We start from the raw sequence: 20,669 nt of genomic DNA on the forward strand, positions 1-20,669 counted from the left end.
ATATCTAGGTTCAGAGACATTAAATTATTTCTTCCACAGTCTTTCCCAGAACTCAGAACTGGGTCTCCAGAACCCTGTATTTAACAAATAGTAGTTTAACACTCAGTTGAATTCTAGTTTTGTGTTGGTTTAATTTATCCTCTTTTAGCTTGGTTTATTCTTCTACCTCTAAGGTACTGGCTACATCTCACTCACCTTTAGAGAAGTCAGTTTTCAGAAACCTTGAGTGGTTCCTGAACTGAGGATGGGATTAGCACAGAGATGGAACCTGCAGAATTGAGGATAGGACCACAAATGTGTGCCAATCACGGTCCTGGTTCAGAATCTACCATGAAGAGAATCTTGTCACAAATGTTAGGCAAGTTTAGGAGAGCAGGCATGGTGTGGACACATAGGGTCCAGTATCTCTTACACCTTCCCCAAACAACATTTATTGCCTAGAGTCCAAGAGGCATATACTAGAGGTCAGAGAGTTGACAGAGGGAGATGCCAGGATAATTATTTCTTTGTTTCCTTACCGACCATGGTCTACAATACTGGCTGTTGTTTGATGGGGGTGGGAGGGTGGAGATTGCTTTACTCCTCTTGGACTCAGCACTGATGGCTGTTGCGTGCTATGTATTTTTTGCACGTCCTATTGGTAGTGTGTATGGAGTCCATTAGGTTTCCAAGCATACTTGGAAATAATAAACTTGACGATTCCCACTGTATAGTTCTTCAGATTGAGTTTGGTAGCCGGTGGTCTCACCTGCCATTTGCAGGAACTTTGAAACATATTTGCAGCTTTATTGCAAGGCTATTTCCGAGGCCCATATCCCAGAACATTTGCTTAGAGAATAGTTCTAGTTTCAGGTACTTTCAGAGCTAGAAGGGCTACAGCCTGAGTTATTTGTCTGCCGTTTATCGACGTTGGCCCCTTTGGGTTTAAAGAGACCGCTTGGTCACTGAACTTGTGCTTTCTCATCCGCAAAACGGGACGGATAATCATTATTACCCCAGATTGTGATATGCAAATTGTAGGGCAGATAAGAAAGCATTTATAAGAAGTGCTTAGGAAAATGGTAGATTCCCAAATCTCAGATTCCAGTGATGAGTCCTAGACACAGGGTCCTAATCACTGCCTACAGGAGCAGCAGCATCCTGATCCCCAGCCAGAGTGTGCCTCTCTTTCTCACGACTCTTCCTACACAGCCCAATAAAACATCTTGAGGGGAATCATCCCTATGGCATGCTAGGATGGCAGCTGTGCCTGTAGGAAGTGTAAGTTCTCAGAACCTGACACAGCAGCAGCCTACAAAGGGCTTCCTTGATATTATCACACTTTTTAATTTCCCCAAAGGTAGTAACATGTGGAGGGCCCTTCCCTCCATTCTCCATGAGCAGCACCAGGCATGGGTAACTCAAGAGCACAGCCCTTTCCCGTTCTCTTTGAACAGTCACATTCCACTAGGAATAACAACCTCATGGTACCGATAAGCAAAGTTGGCCTGGGTTTCTAGTTGGCACCATACGCTGGACTGTATAACTTCTTAATGTTCCAGCAATTTCTGTGAACCAGGGATTCTATTGTGGAGGGAAATATTAAGGCCATGCTTCCTGGCTGTAGGTGTAACATTCTCCCCTGTCCTGTGATGTTCTATCCTAAGAGGAAGAAAGAGGGCTTCCCTCCAGCACAGCCCTAATATCTTTTCCTTTGTGAGGGGTGATCTTAATCTTTTGTGCTGATACAACAAAATATCAGGGTTAAAATGAGCTCCGTAAGCCATAGAGTAGTTAGTACAGACTCACCTAACAAGTACCTGATGATCACCTGCTGCCTGCTGATACAGTTGCCAGTGGTATTGTAAGCTCTAGTGCTAAACCACAGAACAAAGTAGCCCCTCTAGCTTCTGTGGGGTTTATAAAGTGTCTGGGCAGGTGGGAAATAGATACTTTGGTGAATTTGGAATGCATTCCCTATGTTTTTCACTTGAAAGTACAAGAATAACAAGGAAAGAATAATGGAGAAAGACTATAAATCTCTTTGAGTAACTATTTCAAATGCCAGGCATAAATATTATGATCATGTTTTGCCAAGAAGGGGAGGGAGAGATGAAGGTAAGATTGAGGTCTCACATATTTTTGCTTCTCTCTAATATCTAAAATTCATTCATATATGCATTCATTACTACAAAAAAATGTTACCAGAAGTATAGAACTATAATCTTTATTTAAGACTATTGTGAGTGACTTGCCTTTATTTAAAAGATTAAATCCACATTCAATATAAAAACCCAACACAGAAATTAATATGAGGGCCTTATTGTTTTTATCTTAACTAGTCTACCCAACTCTGAATCAAGTATCACAGCACAAAGAAGGCATTACCTGTAGTGGACGGTCAAAAAAGCAAGACCATGTAGAAAAGCAAGACTAGTGTTATCCTAAAACTCAAAGCAGTTGTGAGACTGTGGTGTAGACTCTGGCAGGAGGGCAATGGAAAGGTGTACGTGATTGGTAGCTCTAGCTGATGGTGTCTGACATGCCTTTGGACTGGAGAGAATTTTCCAATGAAAACACTAAAATAAAGACCATGTTCTTCCTTCCAACAGGGTGTTGTTGCTGGCGCTCGTTCCAAAGGAGAACACAAACAGAAAATCTTTTTAACCATCTCCTTTGGAGGAATCAAAATCTTTGATGAGAAGACGGGGGTAAGCGAAAGCGTCACAGAGCAATATGAAATTGAATCCATTGACAGATGGACCCCTAACAGCCTCTTTTCTGCGGGCAGGAATATCAAACAGGCATAAAAACACATAAAGCAACTGACAAACTTGATCAACTGTGATCATCCATCAAGTCTCTTGCCTGACTTGGCCACAGCGTTGCTGCTTCGTGCCTCTTACACAGTAACTGTGGTCTATGTGTCACACTATCCCAGTTATCTAATGGGAGATTGATGAGCTCTGAAGAGTGGTGGCCCTGTGACAATTCACATTAAATTTTTGTGTGCATCGGTGTCTTCATTGATATGCACTTGAGGGAGACGCATGCTGGCTTTGGGGAGTTAGTCAAAGCCCCAGGCTCTCCAATGTAACTTGTCACACTTTGTAGTTGCAGTTATCAAAGGAATAGATAGCATTCTTAATCTAATGTAAATAAATAAATCAATCAAAATATCTAAAGATAAAAACTATCACTCTCTAGCCAGTCACAGGACAGACATGTTTGTTGAACCCACCCAATAAAGAGGTTTGTGTTTTCTTCAAGCTCATGGCTACACCGAACTCCCAGGCTCAGCCCCAGAACTCCCACAACACTGTTGGTCTTGGTCATTGAGGGTCGGGAAAAACAAAAGCATTCTGTGGCCCCATAGTGTAGAAAGCCATAGTGTAGGTTTCCCTGTATTCACTCGGTGTTTCACAGCTTATAAAACATCTCTGTGCGCGTCACATCCTTTGAACCTTGCCAAGATAACTCACCAGCCAATTTATGAGCGGTACTCCAACCAGCCATATGACTTGACCTTGATTGTGTTCTTACTGTTACCTCTTGCTTGTTCTGACGAGTAACATGGGGGTAAGAAGATGATAAGTTAGAAGTAAAAAATGTGTTTTCTTGAAGAAAAATATCTCAGGAAAATTGCTTCTAAATAAAGTGACAGAGAAGAGATTTTGGTCATGAACCTAGTTACAACCACCAGAGAGTGTGTGGCCCAAATAGCCGATGGATCAATAAATGGGAATTGTATATCTACTGGAATGCTAGGGAGCATTCCAGGGATGTCTGTCTGGCAAGTGCTGCAGTCTGGATGGAGTTTGAAAAGAAGATGCTGAATGGGGATAAGCTAGGCACAGAATGGCACTGGGATGAGGAGCCTCAGACGTTCAAAATCCTGGAGTCTCGGGCATCCCAATGTCTGCCAGGCTTAGGAAGAAGGAAGACGAGAGCTGGGTTTAACGGAATGGGGTTTTGGTTGGTAAGTGATCTAGAAAGTGGGTGATAGTGATTATTGAGAGGGGCAGAGTGTGTAAATCGAGGTACAAAGATGGCTCGGCAGTATATACTGCTCTTGTAGAGGCCAGAGTTCAGGTCCCAGCACTCATGTCTCAAATGTTGCAGCAACTTCAGTTCCCAGGGACCTGACACTGTCTGGCATATCTATGAGCACATGTGTGGTTGTTCATGCACGAGCGTTTGCGCGCGCGCGCGCACACACACACACACACACACACACACACACACACTAAAATATAAATCTTTAAAATGTATGAATGTACTTAATGCCTATATCCTGGCTATATACTTTAAAAGAGTTCATGTAAATTTTGTAATATATATTTTAGCACAATAAAAATAATAACTAGTAATAAAAGCATGTGCTTATCCAGTGCCTCCTACATACTAATTATGTTAGTCATTTTACATGCATTATTCAGTTTCATCCTTACAACCATGCGATAATGGTAACTGCTATTTTCAGAATCGGTAGTAAAACACGGGAGACAAGCTGACTTTATAAAGGATCGAGGCTTATTCCTCTACAGTTACTGAATTTTAAAGTCATAGCTGTGGCATTCCCTTGGCTGTAGAGAAGAGCCCATAGTGTGTTGTGTTCCAGCAGTGTGAGCTTGAAAGAGAGCAAGAGAGCACACTAGGAACCAGGGAGACAGTAGGTCACAGGTTCCCACAACACCTTCTAAGGGCGAGATTGCCTAGGAGGCTCTACCGTGTGGAGGTTCACACCATTTCTGACCTTGCCATTCTAAGACCTGATCGCCAGCATCTGAACCTTGAAGGATACAAAGCTTCAAATTATAACCAACCCTGGCAGTATTGTGTTCCAGACACCTGATGGTTTATAAGTACCAGTTATATTAACACCCTAACTATCTAAGAGCTAGTTACCTGTCATCTCTGCTTTACAAATAAAGGTGACATGGACAGAAAAGTGGGCACAACTTTCAGGAAATGGGTAATGGTAGAGACCAGTTAGAACCCATGCATTTTAGCCAATGTTTGCATGGCCGAAATACCTGTTACATCTTAGATTTAGTGACTGTCCTAATTTTTCCTGTTTTCTTGTTTGTCTGAATTTGTTTGTTTATGAGCAAGTCACTCTGATGCATCTTCTATGGTCCGGAGAGACTCTGGAAAAGGCAACCAAAGAGAAAACATTGGCAAGTCCTGGGGAGGAAGCATAGCTCACCGCCCAGGGCCACATGGGGAAGACACAAGGGTAGCCAAAGACTAGAAGATAGCAGTAGAGGGACCTCACCTCTTGGACCTTAGACTGTGGCCTTTACTGAAATTCCCACAGTAAAGGGAATGCAGAGCAAGGGGACAGTTTGGAACTGCCTATTGAAAATCAACTCCCCCACCTCTGTCTCTGGCTCTCACATGAGTAAGGCAGGCCAAATTTTCTCCTATGAGTTGTGCACTGGAAAGGATGCCTGGCTTTGGATTGGTCAGTTTGCCTATCAATCAATGGCATAGTCCATACTGAATTTCTGTTGTATCTAAGAATTTGCTAGCCTTAATAAAGGCAGTGCTTTCCGAGCCTGAAAGGTTTATGCATATCTTAAAACAGCATGATATGTGGAAAGCTGAAATGTATTTAGAATGCAGTGTTCAGGAACAGAATATAGATTTAACCTCCACTTCCCCTGAAGAGAAAATCAATACAATTTACCTCTATATTATTGGAAAAGACCAGATTGCCTGATGATGCGTTGATGGAAGAGAGTTTAGAATCAGGGCACAGGAGTCAGTAGAAAATGGGTTTGAATTCTGCAGGACTAAAAGCCAAATGTAAGCCTCCACTGCCTTCTTCAAACTGTGGTTTCAGAACTTGAGAGTTGGTGTCTTCCTCAGAAAGATTGTACTTTTGGATATCTCTGCTCAGCCAAAAACTTCAAATGAAAATCAGGTGAGAGGATATTGGCAAATTGGAATCCATCCTGGTGGTCAGGACCAGTACCAGGACAGGGACTAGGGGACTGTGAACTACACTGGCCAAGTCTCAGTACACACTTCACCTCTAGAATCCTGTAGCATACAAAGTGGAGAATGTCAGCTGTGCATAGACTTAGGTCTGTCTTTTCAGCAGTCTGTGGGAGCCAAGTAATTGGGTAGAGCCTCAGAGAAACTTTTGCAATGGTTTATATACCATAATACTATGATGTCACTTCTGGTTCCTTCCCAATTCCAGCCTTGCTTATCATAATGACAACCAGAGTATGCAAAGGGACAGAGGCAGAGAAGCAGGAGCTTGGGGATATGGTCTCTTTTCTTGTTTGCAGGCCATGTTTTGGAAATGCTACTATGCCTCTATGCCTTGTCCCTCCATCAAATAGACTATAACTAGGCCCAGATAGAGATCTTCTATTTAAATGTTTAACAGTGAGGAAAAGTAGTTTGCATTCTTAACTTTTATATACCTCCTCTAGCATCAAACTTTGAAGTAGTAGCTCTTTTTATTCTTTATATAAGAAAACAGTAAAAAAAAACAATTACCTCAGATCTCAAACAATTGGCTTGGTTGGAAAAATGTCAGATCCTTGGTGGAAAATCAGAAAAGGAGACAAAACTAAGTGTATGTTGCCTCAATCCGCTGCCATTTTATGTGATTAGCACTGGTCCTATGCAGTGTCTAGTTTCGGTCGATGTTCTGTATTAATGTATCACAACGTAAGTCCTAGAAAAACAGTCAAAAGAATTGAGGTTTTATCACTCTTGTTATGTATAATAGATTTATTCATTTTATGTGCAAATGCTTTCTCCATGTTCATCTGTGGACCACATGCCCACAGAAGGTCAGAAGGTAGCATCTGATCTGAAACTGGAGTTACAGATGGTTGTAAACTACTTCATGTAGGTTCTGGGAATCAAACCCAGGTCCTCTGCAAGAGCAACAAGTTCTGAGTCATCTCCAGGCTAAGTATGTTTAAATTGCTGAAGGTGCAAGGAGCTGTCCAGCAGAAGGAAGCAGCTTGTCCTGTAACCTTAGAAATGAGAAGAAGGCTCCTTACTGAAGTTCCCAAAAGGCAGGTTTGGTATATGAATAAGAAGACACCTTTCCCGACAGGCTGAACTGCTCAAAGGGTACGATGGCATATGCTTTGTGTGAGTGAGTTCACCATCCCTGGGGGCAGGAAGACTGCACCTTATAATAGGAATAATGAAGGAGGTAAGGAAAGAGACATACAGCAAAGCTATGTTTGTTCATTTCTGAGCTGAATTTTACGATTTTTCTTCTGAAAGTGAGAAACATTGATGTTTTCTGCTTGAAAGCCTTCCCTAGGAGATTCCAGCACTGTACTGAACCTCTCTGCCCTTGCCCAACAGGGAACTGGCCACCCACCACATGATGGGATCTTCCTGTTGAGGAAATGGAACACTAGACTTTGTCATTTGGAATGATAAATTATGGTCTGGTCGTTGGATTTTTTTTTGTCTGAATATTTTTGCCCACATTTGACTACACTTTTTTTTAAGCTGAGAAAAGAAACATTTGCTAGAAAATGGTGACAATAGCTAGCATTTTAAAAACCTTCGAATTGTCAAAAGTGTTTTGATCCCAATTAAAAAGACCCTTTGCAGCAATTTACACCCTGTCTTGAATCTCGGAGAACTCCTAGTCCCTTATATGAGTAAATTTGTATTATTATTGTCATGTTGGGGGGGGGCATAAATCATTGCTGAATGCTGCTCATATTCACACATTTAAGACATAGCTAATCTATCAGCAAGATTGGCGAGAAGAGAGAGATGACATCCATTGACATCCATAGCCTTTCTGTTATTAGTCATATGAGCCAGAGCCCATCGATAGCAGTGCGGAGATGCTCAGCAATAAACCAGTGTTCTCCAGACAGTCTGGCGGACACCAACCCCAGACGCTGTCACTCTCATTTCATGGAGAGGAAAATGTCCCTGGCCGCATGTGTAGAGCCGGAACACACTTTGCAACCCTGAGTGCTCCTCCATCCCGAGATGATCATTGACTCTCTTTTGTCTCAACATAAGTTTTTATTCCACACAATCACTATACCTAATGCCATAAAAAAAATCATAAATATCACAGGATCCTAAAGATGGGTCTGTTCTTAAGATGGAGCATCTCGGCCCGCATCACCTTATAAAGTGGCTAGGTCATCCTCATTGCAACTGCATATGAGTTTTACTCTTGGAACAAGCCAACAGTTACTCAAATTCTACCTTATATCTCATTCTATTATTATTATCGTACAAATGGGCCATTTTAGATCCAAGTAGTTTCAGCCACACAGCTAACAAAATCAGGATGTGGTATCAGGTAGGCTGATACAGAAACCCTAATACTAGCAAGGACTAACTAACAGCAGCATGCCTAATTTTAAAGATGTTTTTCTGTCATATACAAGAGAGCACATTTACATGACCTCTGTTCTGTCACCACTGTCGTTTTATTCCGTGTGTCCTGAACGCGGATAAGAAGCTGTGGAGATAAAGCCGGGATGCCTTCCTTATGGGCAGACAGAATGTTGACAGTGCGACTCTCAGGTGATTAGCCAGTGGCATCTTGGAAGCCTGTCTATGCCATGCGCATCTTGGTTCCTAGGGATTTAAAGATGAATAAGACATGGCTCTTGGCCCCGAGGCATCCATCACAGAGTGCAAAAGCAGTTTCACAAAGTGAACTGACAGCTGCCAAGGCACAGGCATGAACAAAGTTGTCCAGGCTCAGGGACTAAAGCCTAGCTTTGCCTAGAATATTCCAGCAGTCTTCACGGGAGAGGACGCGGGAATTTGACAGTGAAGGGGCTGATTGAACAGATGAGGTGGAGAAGGCAGGAAGAGACAGTAGTGTCTATAAATGCACACCTTTCTCTAAGAGAAGGTGTGTGCTCATTATTTCCTGCAGGATGTATTTATTGGGTGCCTCTATAAACATGTAGATCACTAAGGCTTTTTCCTGTTCATCGATGTTGTCTGTTTGGTTCATGGTGATGCCCACAAAGTGGGGTTCCAGTAGTATTGATTGCAGCAACAGTAAAATGACAGCATGATTAAAACCACAGAGGCTCACGGAGGAAGTAGGGCATAGCAGGTAAAAGGTGAAGAATGACAGAGGACTTCACCCTGCCCCTCATGATGGACTGGGAACCGTGCTTTAAATGCATTGGCTACACTTAAGTTTCAGGGCTGGTTGAATAAGTTCCTCTGAGAAAACAAAGTGTCACCTTTAGTAGTATTCATCAACTAGAGGGCTGTTCCTCGTCAGTTCAGACTGAGTGTTCTGAGCATGCTCAGGAACAGCAGCTGAGGTCAGTGTGGGAGGCTGGTCTCAGGGAGGACTGCAGTAAAGAAGATGAAGGTGAGTGTGTCAGGAGATGGGAACCTTTTGAGATCGCACTGTCATCTACTAAGAAAGAAGCTGATAGCCACACTCAGTGTAATGGCATTATTTATGGCTACTGAATCCAGTTGCCTGGGACTCGAACAATTCTTAGCATTTCCAGGCTGCCTCGGGTTGCTATTTATAGAAGTAGTTTTTTTTTTTTTTAATCACCTTTAATAACTCTTGATCTTTTTTCTTTCTTTTGCTTCTAAGTTTTTAAAATGAACTCATCTTGTCTCCCTAATATATATGGAATCCATATAGCACTTTGTCTGATCACAGCTCTTTGGGGGAGGGGTAATAATGCAAGAATTTAATTGTTAGGGACGAACTGCTAAGTATTTTTACAATACTCAGGACAGATGTACACAACAGAAGATATTTTTCTGTGTGATATGACTTTCAAATGTCTTGCCAGACATTCATGTAGATGAGAAACCTGTTTGTAATTACTTGAATCTAAAACCTAGCTCAGTTTTACATATCAGCAAAGCATTTTTGTGCCATATTCAGATCTGAAGTAAGGGGTGGGAGCACTTTGTTTTGTGGACCTTAGCAAGACCTTTCATGGTTTCAGAAAACCACACTGCTGCTTTAGTTGACCATGGTTTGGTCAGCCGTTCTTGCTGCAGCCATCCCTCATGCCACATACCCCAGCCAGCTCTTGTTCCACTGTATTGTTGCTTGCTCAGTCGCTCTTTGTTGGTGTCTATTCTAAACAAAGGAATGTCAATGTCATTGAGTTCTATGTTCTCTTGAACCCATGTTTATTGATCAGAACAGAATCGACATGGTAACTATGTTCTTAAACTCTTCAATTGTAACTAAGCCCCTATACATAGGAATTCACATTATTTTATGTGATGGGGATAGAGCTCAATTCTAGGGTGCTTGCCTAACTGGTGCAAGACTCTGGATTTATCTATCAGCATCAAAGAGAGGTGGGAAGCAGGGAGAGGGGCAGAGAGATTGATTTACATCATTATAAAATGAGAAAATATTTTACATTTTCTTTATGTTATAATTAGAATATTTTTATTTGTATGTATGTAAAATTTATGTATATGGTGGATTTTATAACTGCTTCCAAATAAGAGATGATAAAATATATGTTATTAAAAAGTAACTGAGGGGCTATGTAACATTGATTGAAATCTTGTCCCTACCATTTTGATTTGTTCATCCTTGTATCCTTTCATTCTACAAATATGGGAATGAAACAGTCCAACCCCCCTTGAAGAAACACAGAGGCACATTTTGGGGGAAAGCCAGGGGGAAAGGAGAGGGTGATGGGGAGTATTATCGGAAGGAGAAATGGGAAGTGGGGAAATGAGTAGAATGGAACGTGAATAAGTAAAATAAATAAATAAATAGAAACACAGAGCCTGGACACTCAGGTATATGAATAATGGAAAATTCACAGAATCTGAATGTAAAAGGAGAAAGATATATAATTAACATCAAAGTTCAGAATAAATGACTCCTTTTTATTTGATAAAAAAAAAAAAAAAAAAAAAACAAAGAGAGAAAAGATCTAAGAAGATGAGGCTGAGGCTTAAAGGGCATGCTGGAATTAAAGGTAGAAATCCAGACAGACAGGCTTCTCTGTGGTCTTTGAAGTGGGAAGGTTATAAATCAGATGAACACAAGTCAGAGGTAGGCCTGGGTTTACAATCCTTGCTGGTTGGAACTGTTGGAACCTGTGTAGCTCTATGAAAAAAACACAGCCACGGAGGAAATTAACCCCAGGTCCTCAGTCGCTCAGTCGGTCCTGTACCTGAATGGCTATGTGAATAGGAAGAAGAATCTCAAAATTTATTATTTTAATTGATATAAGTCAAGTCTATTTTGCTTGCACAACATGATATTCTTAAAAGCCTGTGTGATGTGGTAAGAACACGAAGATGTTCTGCCAGAAGTTTTCAGGCCCGCCTTCGTTGTCATGTACTATTGAAGGGGCAAGAAAATACACTTGTATCCTCTCTTATTGTTCAGTATTTGAACGGCTGAAAAAAATGACCAGACATGTGACACATAACTGTCAAAAAACAAGTAAAGTAGTTATGTACGTATGGCAATGAGGAAGGAGAGTGCTGGCTAAGCCAAAGAGATGGAGAAACTCACCTTCTTCCTAAGGTAGAGGGCCTTGAAGCTGGAGACTGCTGTAAAAGCAGAGTAGACCATTGCAGGGGGAGGGGAGATTAATGAACCCAAAATACAGACAGCAGCCCTGGTCAGAGTTTGTCTGAGCCCTGGTTACATAGCCTGTGTGACCTTCCATCCTCTACAGAATGAGTGTAATCTTCCTGGGTTGGTAGATGACAGAAAGAAGACACGGACACCAAAGCTCCTCCTTGGAGGATCCTGTTCTTGGGTAGGAAGGGAACTTGAGCATCTCCCTGTCCCATGTGCCTTCTCTTTCAACTACAGAGCATAACAAGGCACCAGGTTTGGGAGGGACCCTGAACTTTATTGTTGGCTGTACATTTTCTACTCAAGATCTCATTCTGCACGTTTAGGTGAAATTTTATGTCTCCACAGCTGATATTTTCAGTTTTAAAATGTATTCTTTGACTGTTGAATATATTTATATAGTAGATTTTAGTTGTCTTCACCAATTCCCTGTCTCATTCAACCTGCCCCTTCATTTCTAAGATGGCCCCATGCTACCTTTTTTAAAAAATTGGATATTTTACTTATTTACATTTCAAAGGTTATCCCCTTCCCCAATTTCCCCTCCAGAACCCCCTATCCCATCTCCCCTCCCCTTGCTTTTATGAGGGTGCTACCCCCTCTACCCACCCATTCCTGCCTCCCTGCCCTAGCATTCTCCTACACTGGGGCATTGATCTAGCCTTCACAGGATCAAGAGCCTCTCCCACACTGATGCCTGACAAGGCCATTCTCTGCTACATATGCAGCTGGAGCCATGGGTCCCCCATGTGTACTCTTTGGTTGGTAGTTTAGTCTCTGGGAGCTCTGGGGAGGTCTGGTCCTACTTTTATGTTGTGTTTTGTGTGTGACTTCATGAGTGTAATCAGGCTGGCTTCATGCTAATGGGTGGGAAAAGATTTAAAGAATCATGAACAACCTTTTCAGTGCCTACACCACTGAACAAAATAACATGATCCCCACAGCAACCATTAAGAGGTAGGGCCTCTCGTGGACTGCTGCTTTGACATATTGGCTGGCTCAGACTTTTGATAATGACAGTTGCTATGTATTCAAGTCCAGAAGACCAATTGTGTGGTGTGTGTGTGTGTGTGTGTGTGTGTGTGTGTGTGTGTGTCTACACCTCCTTATCCTCTGTCTCTTACATTGTTTCCAAATCTTTGTTGTCCACCATAATTCCCTGTGATTTCGTTTAACCTACTTTGTCCTTAGAAACCACCACTATCTTCCCTTCTTCAGCAGCTTCGCCGTGTGTAGGCTCCGTGATTGTTAGAGTACTTGCCTAGCATCCATGCCCTGGATTCAATCCTGGGAGGAGGGCCAGAAGCTTAAGGTCAGACTTAGATACATTGTTTCATGTTGCATTAAATGGTAAATAAAAATACAAAGGCACCATGCCGTGCTGTGATCTGGCCCAGCGATGATCTCACCACCATAGCTAGCCCCTTCAGCAGCCACCCATCTAGTTCACATGCCACGACAACCCATCTCAGTTATCTCTCACAAACCTCTGTGACCCAGTGAGATCAAAACTCTAGAGGCTTGTAATTCATCAGTCATATTTATATCAGTAAATTTCTATCCCACAAAACATTCATACAATAAATGCAGAGCCAATTAATATCCAGGGCTCCCACAGACCCATGGCTGCCCCAGATCTGTTTAATGTCATGGACACCAGGCATGTGAGAGTAGAGCCAGAACTTCAGTATCTCTTAAGTGTCTTGTTTGATAATGATGATTATATCATTTTCCCCCTCCTCCATATAAACTCTCCCACGTGTACCTACCCTCCCTTTCAAATTCATGGCCTCTTTTTTTAAAATTATTGTTACATTAATACATATGTATCACAATAACAATTCATAGATAAAAGTCAGCAATGGTTTTGTAAACTGGCCCTGTTAGGAAGCTGCCACTGAAAGATAATTTAGAGAACCCAAACTTGAGGTTGGTTATAGTTGGTAGAAGACTATGAAAAGTTGTGTCATATTTGGCCAACTCAGAACGTACATCTTTTCTTCAGTATATACTCTCAGTAGTTTTATTCTTTAAAGAGGTAAGGACATAGTACTTATTCTAATCCTGAAACACAAGTAATGACAATTATTCCCATTAGACAGATGAGAAAACTGAGGCTAGGGTTGATCCAGCAGCTTCCATAAAAGTAAATATCCACTAACCATGGAAGTAGACCTTCAGTCCATGGAAATTTAAGGCCCCTGCTCTTTCACACCCTGCAGATGTTTGTTTCCCCTGCTAGTCTGCTCGGGGCCTCTAACAGCATGTAGATGCTCACTGGCTCCCAAGGAGAGCAGCCATAATGCCCTTAGGCTTGTCATGCCAACAGACAATGACACTGAAGGTTTATTGGGTACAAATAATCTCAAAGGCTCAGCTTACAATTAGAGTGTAACCCATGAAGTTACATTGTAATTTTCAAAGAGGAAAAACTAAACAATAATCTAACTCATAGGCCATCTTCTCACTATTCTGGCTAATTTTTATGTTAAAGATTATCCTAATTTTGTCTTTTTTTTTTTTTAAAGATGAGCCCCTTGGGATAGCAGGGTAAGGACCAGGTGAGATCTCTTTGTCTTCACTTCCTGCTTCTTTGACCCCCCTGGTCTTTTGGCATGACACAAAAAATAATACTTATTTGTCACTCTTTTGTATTGAGCATACTTTGCCAAACACATTCACTACATCTCATCGCTGACATTGGCAATATGTATCTTCATTGATTGTTATTAACACCCATTTTACAGGAGATGACTGTGACGTCAAAGATAAAGTATTAGCTCTCTTGACTGCTGTTAAATATACATCTATTCATGCATTCAAATTACCTACTGTGTTCTGTGAGATGCTGGCAGGTACTTGGTGAAGCAAAGGAAGGTTTGTTCCTACCTTGTGGAGCTTACATCGTAAGGTACCGAGACCAGCATGTTACACTAGACATCCATAAAAAATGCAGTCTGCTAGGGAGTCACCAGTTTTACTGAGCAGAGCAGCGGTAAGGAGGATCGGGGAATCCTCCTACCTCTGTGCAAAGCCCTTGGCCTCCCTTTATTGGTGTTTTTTGTAAATCACCAATATGAGTATGTTACTGGGGCTTCCTGTAGCTTCAAGGGTTGCCTGTGTAATGGAGAAAGACGTTTCTGAAATTCTCATAGGATTTCTGGCAGCTATTAACTTGATAAATCAGAGCTGTCCAGTTGTGCTTCCTCTGTTTCAATGGCTGAGTGTTTTCGTTGAGACTTGCTGATTATTTTTCTATCTCCCTCCATTTATTGTGAATTATAATTTAAAACTCATTTTCTGTGACCATGCCTTGGTGTTTAACAGGTGCTTGCATGTTTCCAGAGCACTGTTCCTGCAGGAGCTCCGTGTATCCAAAGGGCGATACTGTGATTAAACAGTAACAGTATTGGGGTGACTTTCTGCTGAGCCCTGTGCAGCAGTGGACCTGGTGGCAAAATCTCAGGGTTCAGGCTATAGCAAAACAATGCATTCTCAGAGAGCCCAAGACCATCTGAGTCATGATGGGAGAAAAAAAAAGGAGATCTGCCTCCTGGAACCTGTGGAGATGGGACTGATCTTGGGACCAGGTGACCACTGGGAAGCCTATGGACCAAGGTGATTGATATTATGGGGAAATAGCTGCGTTTGCTATTAGGAAATGTGAGTCTGAATTGTCACTGCAGTGCACGCGCACAGGTTGTGGTAATACAGGCAGCAGTGTGAAAATTGAGGTGGTGATGACGTTGATCACACTTACGGGTTCCCAGATCTTTGTCAGCGCTGAATGCGCATGTCATTTTATACTTTGAATCTCTGATCCTGTTAGCAGCTCTGTCTTCTGCTTTGATGTATGCGAGAAGTAATTAACTGCCCGATTTTCAAAATGATCTTGCAAAATAGATGTGTTGCCTCCTTTTCAATAGAAGATGCCATGAAGATTCAGACAGGAAAAGGGTTGCCTGCCTTCTCAGCTAGGACAGGTGACCCACCCACCATGGCGTTTCATAGTGCTTCAATTTCTTCACTGTAACAAGAAAAGCTGAAGTGAGAAAATGCCCAACAGTGACGATTAGACACATCTGGAACAGAACATGTCCACCATTTCCTGGTGTACCTTTTCACCAGGGTTTACAGTTAGTTTAAAGCCCTCAAACCATTTTTGTTTCTGATGTCTCGGCCACTGTTTTCCTAGACCTTTCTCTGCTTTTCTACAGAATTGGAATGACCTGGCTAATTATAGAAAAAAAAATTCCTACCCTAGTGTTTTCAGTCTGAACTGTGGGAAGAATTTCAACTCAGCAAACCCAAGTGCTAGACTGATGGGAAGGCAGGTCTCTGTGGCCGTAACTGTGTCTCTGGCATTGGCATTGACTTTGCTCCTGGTACCTGTTTTTGGAATTGTACTGAAAGCCGTGAAGCCCTTGGTTCACTTCCCCGCCTGGTCATCTCTTAGACCTCAGATCACTGAGGAGACATCGTAGTGATTATCTCTAAGGGTCAAAATAATGGAAGTGGCAGTAGTGAGACTCCCTTTCTTCTGGCCATGCCTGGGCCTTTGCAGGGATGCTGTGAGCAGAGATTTGTAGCCCTGCCTGAGAGGCATCACATCTCAGCTCTCATGGTCATGATCTTGCTGCCATCCTCCTATCTGTCCCACCATCCACTCAGCTTCCTTCCCCTTCCTTGTTCTCTCAACACATGCACATGCATGTGCCGTTTTTCTAAGACTCTCCAAAGAAGTCACTTATAAGATGTAACATATAATTTGCTGCAAAATATGTAAAATGACAAGAAGAGATTGAGGAAGAAACTCACATCTGCTGATCACCTACTATGTGTCGAGGACTGTCTCAGCACAAAGACAAAAAGTCCTGTGGGGTAGAAACTCTGCCTGAACAACCCTCCAGCCTGTGAGTCTTGCCTCCTCTACCTGTCCTGCCCTACATGGCCAGGGAAGGATCTCCTTAGATCCAGTCAAGTCTCAGTTCCAGGTTTCTTATGCCTGACACCCTAGGCTCTGGAGCAAAGGAAAGCATGGTCTGATCAAGAGAGGAAAAGGTGAAGTCAGTTTTGTAGAGTTACACAGGAGATAAGAGATGACCGGGAGCTATATGTCGTCTATGCTTGGTCACGTGCAGAGGAAACTGCACAGGCTAGGGCTAGACTGGTAACTGCAATGTGCACCGTAGCGTGGACAACAGAAGCTTTCAACTTCACAGTCTCAAGCCTCAGGGTTCACAGTCTGTCCTCTGAACCCCAGATTAGATTCGGTATGCGGTCATGTCAGCTCTAGGGCAACAGTACCATGACATCAGCCAGATAGATATTCCTGTAGGAGCCCACTCCGACACTGCCTCTGCTCCAACCCGCCTTTGTTGCAGAGCACAGAGATTTGCTTTCTAGAATACATTTGGCTTCCTAACTATTTAGAAAATCGGGAGATTTTTTTTTTATAATGCAAAAAAAAATTACCTAAGAAGCACAGCCTCACTATTTAAATAGCAAATGTTAGCACGCCGAGAGACCAAGGTTTGCATATTTTATGATGTCTTAAGAGATGTGCAAACTATCTGGAAATTACATATTTAAATTTTTGAAAATAAAGATTGTTCTGGTGATTGCCAAAGCTCAGCACAGCTATAACCTCACTTTCAAGAGGAAGGTAGTTCGTCTTCTATACAAACGGCTGTAACAAGAGCATCTGAGACTCTGGTACCGAGATGCATCATCTCGTAACTGACTCTGGGCTGTGATGTATTTACCCATGTGAATAGACACACACAGTCTTTCATGTTTATTTCTGTGCTGTCAAAGTCTCTGCTCATGGTCTCCTCCACCCCCTTGACTGATCCTATGGTGCAGCCCCATGCACACACTTAAAAACTCTGTGTGCTGCAGTGATGAAAGGGACCTTCTAGGCTCACCAGTCTTTCTGTCCATTCACTTTGCTCCTTACAACACGATCCCTTTGCACATCACAGGTGCCGTTTTATTAATGATGGGTCTGAAGCCCAGGGTGGTTAATTGCTGGTCCAAAGGCACATGACGGTTATTGATGGAGTGTCATTCTTACTTACATCTGATGTCTTTTTATTGTTTCTAAAAGCAAGATATAGTTATCATAGAAAATTTATAAAACATAATGGCATAAAGAATGAGACGAAAATCATCTGAAATCCCACCAATTAGAAACATAGCTAATATCTCACATACATTTAATTTAAGAGGAGATTACAGTTAATTATACATGCTGCTTTATAATCTACATTGTTACTTCTCTGCAAGATTCCGTATTGAATATTTCTCAATTCTACAATCCATTTTCAGCCAGGGAAGCATCATAGCATAGGGCACGCAGAATTATAATCTTAAAAACAGGGCTGGAGAGAGATGGCTCAGCAGTTAAGAGCACTGGCTGTTCTTCCAAAGGTTCTGAGTTCAATTCTCAGCAACCACATGGTGACTTACAGTAATGGGATCCAATGCCCTCTTCTAGTGTGTCTGAAGACAGCTGCAGTGTGTCACATACAAATATAAATAAATCTTTAAAAAGATAATTTTAAAAACAGCATATTGTTAGCCCATGGAGGTTGTATCTCTATCTTAGAACACATTTCTCTACATATCTCTGATGAGTTCTCTCATCCGAAACCTAGAATTCCTGGAAGAGGTATGTGTATTTTAAGACCTTTGCTCTTAATTTCTTCGGTTAGTTTTTCTTCTAACATGTTATACTCCCAGATGTCTGTTTCACTATGCACGTCTCTCCACATGGAGTGTGCAAAAGACTTAAGCCATTTGACATTGTTGTTTACTTTCAATATCTCTGATTTAATTTCAGTACCTGCTTATAAAAACATTATAGTAGCTCAGCGGCATCCCTTTTCATGCAGAATTAGCTTTTTTATGTATTCATTCCTTTGCATCATGGTTTGTGATCTTGGGAGGATCACTTCATCTAGGTTTTCTCCATCATGGGTTGAGGAAGGAGACACTGGTTCTTCTTTGGAGGTCTGGTACACTCAGACAGGAAGGGGGATTCCAGTAAGGCTGTTTTGCGTGAAATGCTCTCTGGTGCGTCATCTTTTGCCATGACAGAAGGATGAAGGTGGCGCGGCTCGAACAGATGAGTGAAACTGCCTCTGCGGCACTTTATCCCAGATGTGTGTAACTTGTGTGCATCTGCGTCAAACAGTACAGGGAATGGCACGAGTGGGGGCAGATTCACAGGCAGTGGTATTACAGCACGGTCCCCGTGGCGATTATAATTGGTTTTTGTCTGCCCAGGACATCTCAGTGGCTGTCACAAGGCTGAGGAGGTCTAGAGACATGGCTGCCATTAAAACCTCAAGAGACTATTTCTAACGTATGCCCTTGTGATTTTTCATGCACCCGTGTGGTTGGATGTCATTGGGAAAATTAGGGTTCAGTGTTCCGTGAGGCATAGATCCCACCCAGAGTGCCATAAGCACTTTGGGGCTGGTGTCGCCTGACTCCCCTTTTTAAAAATGGATGTTTTCTATCAGGCTTTTACTGAGTTCCTGCTGGACATCAGGCACTGGGATGGGAAGGTGAATTCCTTCCGCCCTCTGCAAGAGCACAGATGGCCCAGTTGTCCAGTCAACAGCTGACTGTCCCATGGTGCAGTTAGCCACATCACAGGGTAGCAGCCTTGCCTCAGGCTCATGTCTATGTGCTTCTCTCCTGGTGGCCTGACAGGCAAAGCAGAGAGAGGGTTTCTCGTGAAATAAGTCAGTAGGTGACATTTCATTAATCTGTGCAAGCAATACTAGTGTAGTAGAGACACAATGTAGGGATCATATGCAGAGAACAAACTCACATGAAAAATAACCTCCTCTCTCTCTTCCTTTTCCTAGAAGAGTTTTCCCCCAACCAGTTCCTCTACCCAGTCTTCTTGGCCCTTCCTTTATCTGACTTATGCCGAATAAGTATCGATAGGTCTTTCCATTCAATCCCCTTTTTCTCAAGAATTCTTCCATGTCCCAACAACCTAGGATATCTAGATCCCTTCTCTGGTCTTATGCATGTATCTGCTACTTCTGATGTAGTGTTTATTAAATGTATTGTCCAAAGAGATAATACAATGTGAGTGACCATCAATGGATAAATGAGCTTATATTCTCTATATGTGTGTGTGTGTGCATGTGTGTGTGCACCTATATACACATATATATGTATATATGTGCATATGCATAACATATAAATAAGCTATGTAAGTATAAATATGTATATAATTATGAATAAATATATAAATATGAATATATATGAATAAGCTATACATATGTACACACACACACACACACACATTATTTACCATACACACACAGACACACACACACACACATTATTGACCATTGATGGTCACTTTAGTTGTATTTACTCTTTGTGTATATACATATATGTGTGTGTATATATATATGTATATACACATATATGTGTACATGTAAGCGAATACTCTATACGCTTTAGGAAATATGGTATATTCTTCAATGTAGATGAACCTTGAAGACATTGTACAAGTTAAATAAGGCAGTCAGTAAATGACAAGTATTTCATGACTCATCTTACCTGTGTCCCAGAGTTGTCAAACTCATAGAAGCAGAACGTAAAGTAGATGGTAGGGGAAAGGCCTGGAGGGAGAGTGACAGATTAGTGTCTAATGGGCTGACAATCTTCTGGGGATGGGGATCATGGTTACACAACAGTACAAATATGTCTGAGACCACTGAACTAAGTCTCTAAAATAGCAGAAACGTCACATAGGCATGTTACAGGTGGATAGTGCATGGCCGTGTGTCTGTCTGTGACGGCAGTTCCCTGCATGGTGAGGCTAAGTGGGTTCCGTCAATGCATGTGTAGTGTCAAGCCATGTCCCTTACAGGAAGAAGGTGCTTCCTTCAGGGAGAATGTGGGCCATGCACGTGAAGGCAGAGGCTGTTGCCTTTCCCATGCTAGCAATGGATCCTCATTTACAAGTAGAGAAAGTCAGACTCAGAGATCAGACCTCTCAGAACTCATCTGGGTGATAAATGGTCAAGTTTGAAAGCCAGGTCGTGCCAGCTCCCATCCAAAAATAGCGCTTTCATTGGGC

At 42.1% G+C, this 20,669-nt stretch overlaps 1 protein-coding gene across 4 annotated transcripts in view; it reads left to right on the plus strand.

Annotated features, from left to right (window-relative positions):
- DAB1 (DAB adaptor protein 1) overlaps positions 1 to 20,669 on the plus strand; it is a gene marked incomplete at both ends in the record, with an annotated part of 238,912 nt that overhangs the window by 123,784 nt on the left and 94,459 nt on the right. For all 4 annotated transcript variants that reach the window (XM_080921819.1, XM_080921821.1, XM_080921820.1 and 1 more), the window contains one exon: positions 2,592 to 2,690. In XM_080921819.1, the coding sequence (XP_080777945.1) occupies positions 2,592 to 2,690 (99 nt within the window). The remainder of the gene's footprint in view (positions 1 to 2,591; positions 2,691 to 20,669) is intronic.

This window comes from Micromys minutus, assembly GCF_963924665.1.
Source record: "Micromys minutus genome assembly, chromosome: 9".
NCBI lineage: Eukaryota > Metazoa > Chordata > Mammalia > Rodentia > Muridae > Micromys > Micromys minutus.